Source organism: Gavialis gangeticus, unplaced genomic scaffold, assembly GCF_001723915.1.
Source record: "Gavialis gangeticus isolate Ggan-Ray unplaced genomic scaffold, GavGan_comp1, whole genome shotgun sequence".
Taxonomy (NCBI): Eukaryota; Metazoa; Chordata; order Crocodylia; family Gavialidae; genus Gavialis; species Gavialis gangeticus.
In genome coordinates, this window is record NW_017728996.1 from 43402511 (window position 1) to 43406337 (window position 3827).

Genomic DNA, 3827 nt, shown 5'->3' on the forward strand with positions numbered 1-3827 from the left:
GGGGCTGTGCATGCACCATACTTAGAAATGGGGAGAGAGAGTTGGGGAGCCTGTACACCAGCTGCGGGGGAGGGGCTCCCTTGCACTGTAATTACAGTGCATCAGAGCAGACTTGGTTAATCAGGTCTGCGGAGGTGGTAACTACTGTGCTCCAGCATCTAGCCCAGGGGTGGGCAATTATTTCAGGCAGAGGGCCGCTTACTTAGTTTTGGCAAGCCATCCCTGAACTAGTTAAAGTGCTTCCTGGCACCATTTTTCAGTGCAGGGACACTGATGCACAAGACACTCCAGGCACTAATTAGAGCGGCTCTTAGAGACACTCTAATTAAAGTGCCCCTCTCCCCTCCCAGAGCATGTGTATAAATGCACTTTGGGTGTCTGTAGATGTGTCAGGAGGCTGCTCTGAAGCACTGAAATTACAGCATGTCGGAGCAGATGTGATGAATTGAGTCTGCGTGCTCCAGCCACTCTTTGCGTCTCATGCATCAGCGTGCCTATACTTCAAAATGGTGGCAGGATTCATTTAACAGTTTTTAGTTAAAGCGCCCTGCCGCCGTTTTGAAGCATGGGGACACTGGTGCATGAAACACTGAGGTTGCTTTAATTAGAGTGGCCCTCGGAGCTGCTTTAATTAAAGCACCTACACCCAGAGCATGTATAAAAACGCCCCGTTTATGCATAGCAGATGTACGAACTTAGAGCTGGGTTAAAATAGGGGATGAGGAAACGTGCTTTCATTTGCAAGATCCACCTTCCATGAGTTTCTCATAAGGTTAAGTGGGATGAGAAGTTACTCTCTAAACAAAAAAATAGTCACTGATATCACTTACACCGCAAGCAGCTGAACTCAAGAGGATGAGGCCAAGCTAGAAATTTTATTTTGAGTTATCACTTATTACTGAAATTACTTCCCCGAGGGTTTATGGCATAGGCTTCCTAGTCAACTGTGGTTCAAGGAAGATGAATGTACACTACAATCCTCAAGCAAAGCTCTCATAAAAAAATATGGTATTATTAACTGGTGGATAGAACAAATCTTCCAACCTGGAGCTCTCCAGTCGGATTTTAGGCCACAAAGCAACTATGCCTCCACCTCTTTATTTTAGAAGGCAGAACTTGTTCTGTTCAAAGTACTGGTCTTAGTCTGATCCACAACTGAAATTCCAAGGCATTATGCCAAATAATTATTTTAGATTTTTGCATGTGCTGTTCCACAGAGGTGCAAAAAATAGGATAATCTCATGAGTGCAATTTGGGATGTGGCTGACACTGACTCCAGCATTCTTAAAATAGTATTATGAGACTAGGGAGGGAAACATGGAAAGTACAGAACAGGCTTTTAAATTCTAGCTTTTTTAGAGGAAGAATCCTTAAGCAGTTGATGCTTGTCATTCTGTTTTCTCTTTCCTTGTATTTTGGCAAGCTTTACTGATTTCTGAAAATCTTACTAATAGCAAGAGAGACATGTATGGACATCACCCACTTAACTTGATTTACAATCTATGTTGTAGTTTGGGTTTTGTTTTTTGGGGTTTTTTGAGTCTTTGACATTAATGTAATTTTTGGCTTAAACTTAACATCAGTCCAACTTAGCAACATAATTTTTAATTTCTGAGAGTTAATCAAAGGGGTAATTAATCTTCAGATTTTCAAAAGCACTTTGCCGTAGTTGAACTGTTGTACTACAAAAATCAAGTTTTAATTGATTTCTGTGAGAGCAGAGCTAAACCAACACTGTGTACTCTTAAAACAAAGGCATGAAGAGTATTTATTGGAGTTGCTCAAGTAAATTTGCAATTTTGCAAATAATCACAAAGCTAATAATTTTGCAAATTCTTTCTGTTTATAAAATATTAATAATGACCTTTTTTGTACTCCTGCAGGTCTGGGTTATGCTGATGTAGAAAATCGTGTGACCTGTAAACCAGAGACAGTCATGCGAATTGCTAGCATTAGCAAGTGTCTAACAATGGCAGCTGTTGCTAAATTGTGGGAAGAAGGAAAACTGGATTTGGATGCTCCAGTGCAAAAATACGTTCCTGAATTTCCAGAAAAAGTATATGAAGGTGAAAAGGTAATTAAACCGTTTGTTCTGTAGCCTTTGTTTGCCTACATTTCATGTCTGTCTGGTCCCTTTGTTTCCCACCCACATTCGTACACAAATATACACCATTATTTATTTGTATAGTACTCCAGAAGCCCTTTAAAGAAATAAAGGTAGGTAGCGATGCAAACTGCTTGAAAAAGGAACACTGGATTTTTGTCTCCGGAGTAGCATTAACTTTCTAAAGTTGGATTTCTTGTAGATCCTTGCCATTTTTTCCTCTGAGTATGTAATGTTAAATGAAGCAATTTATCATACCAAGTGTCTTTTATCCTAGGTCACCATCACTACAAGATTGTTAGCTTCACATTTAAGTGGAATCCGTCACTATGAAAAAGATCTTGCAAAAGTAAAGGAAGAGAAGGAAAAAAGTAACAAAGCCCTTAAGCTAACACAAGATTTAACAAAGTCTAACCAGGAGAAGGAACTAAAAGAAAAACAAAATAAAGCCACTGAAAAAATTGAATTTGCCAGAGTTAAGTCAGAACATGAAGGTGAAGTCAAAGGCCGAAATACAAAATTAGGCAAGAGAGACAAGGAATTTGAGCATGAAGAGTACTACTTGAAGGAAAAATTTGAAAGTGTGATTGATTCACTGAAGATATTTAAAAATGATCCTTTATTCTTTAAGCCAGGTGAGTTTCTATTTTTTTGATAAAAATGTCTTTTTCTAGGTTTTTGGATTCATAGTTTCATGGTTGCATAGTAGCTAGGGTCAGCAGTGACCTGAACAGATCATCTAGCCTGACCCCCTGCCACAGGCAGGAATGAATGCTGGGTTCACAAGACCCCAGACAGGTGATCATCCAACCTCCTCTTGAATTTGCCCAAGGTAGGGGTGAGGACCACTTTCCTGGGAAGTTGGATTGCGGTGTAAGTAATGCAAGGTGAGTCATCTCCACTGAGAATGAACCTTTCTTGGTATTGATTGAATCCATTTGATCCTAGCTATGTGGCTGTTTCAGATATCCCTGCAAAGGATTAAAAAAAGACAATATAATCTGCACCTAGAGTGTTTATACACTAGCTTGCATTAGTGTAGTTTCTTTCTGTAAATCTATTCAAATAAGTTATGCCAATACATATTTTAACTGGTATAACTGCATTCATCTAACCTGATATTGTTAAAATAGATTTTAAAAACCATATACAGGAATGCTGTAAATAGGAATATAATGGGACCGTGACATTTTTGCCATACCACTGTAACAAATGCATTTAATGGTCTTTCATTGACTTGCAACATAGGAACCCCAAAAGATTGGTAAAACTTTTTTTCTTTAAGTGGTAATTCTTTTCTTACCTAATTTGTTTCTTTATGTATGGCTGACCTGTCTCCTTTCACTGCAACTTTAGTCTTTATTTTTTTTAATGAGAGCAGACAGTGAAATGAATTACTTAATCATTGGGTCAAAAAATGGAGTAGTAGGCAGAATACAGAGCTAAATTAAATGCGTGATTTTTAATGTGACAAAAGTTACAGCAGAAGGTCTCATATATTGCACTAGGTCTCATGTGGCTTTACTAATGTACTGGAAAGGTGAAAGAGTTGGGTAGGAAAGTGGTAGAATCTGTAAATGATGAATTATTTAGATTATGTGGGGCCAAAGGGGACTGAAGAATGTTAGACAGACTGAAGTTAAGTAATTCAGGAACACAATAGAAACTGTGATTCAGTGATGCTAAGTAAGGTGTATTGGAAAAGCGGGAAAAATCATAGTAC

The 3827-nt window shown here is 38.5% G+C and overlaps 1 protein-coding gene across 1 annotated transcript in view; it reads left to right on the top strand.

The window, feature by feature from the left end:
* Positions 1-3827, top strand: part of LACTB (lactamase beta) — a gene marked incomplete at its 5' end in the record, with an annotated part of 43826 nt that overhangs the window by 12089 nt on the left and 27910 nt on the right. The window contains 2 exons of the mRNA XM_019503834.1: positions 1884-2074; positions 2382-2739. Coding sequence (XP_019359379.1) covers positions 1884-2074; positions 2382-2739 — 549 coding nt within the window. The remainder of the gene's footprint in view (positions 1-1883; positions 2075-2381; positions 2740-3827) is intronic.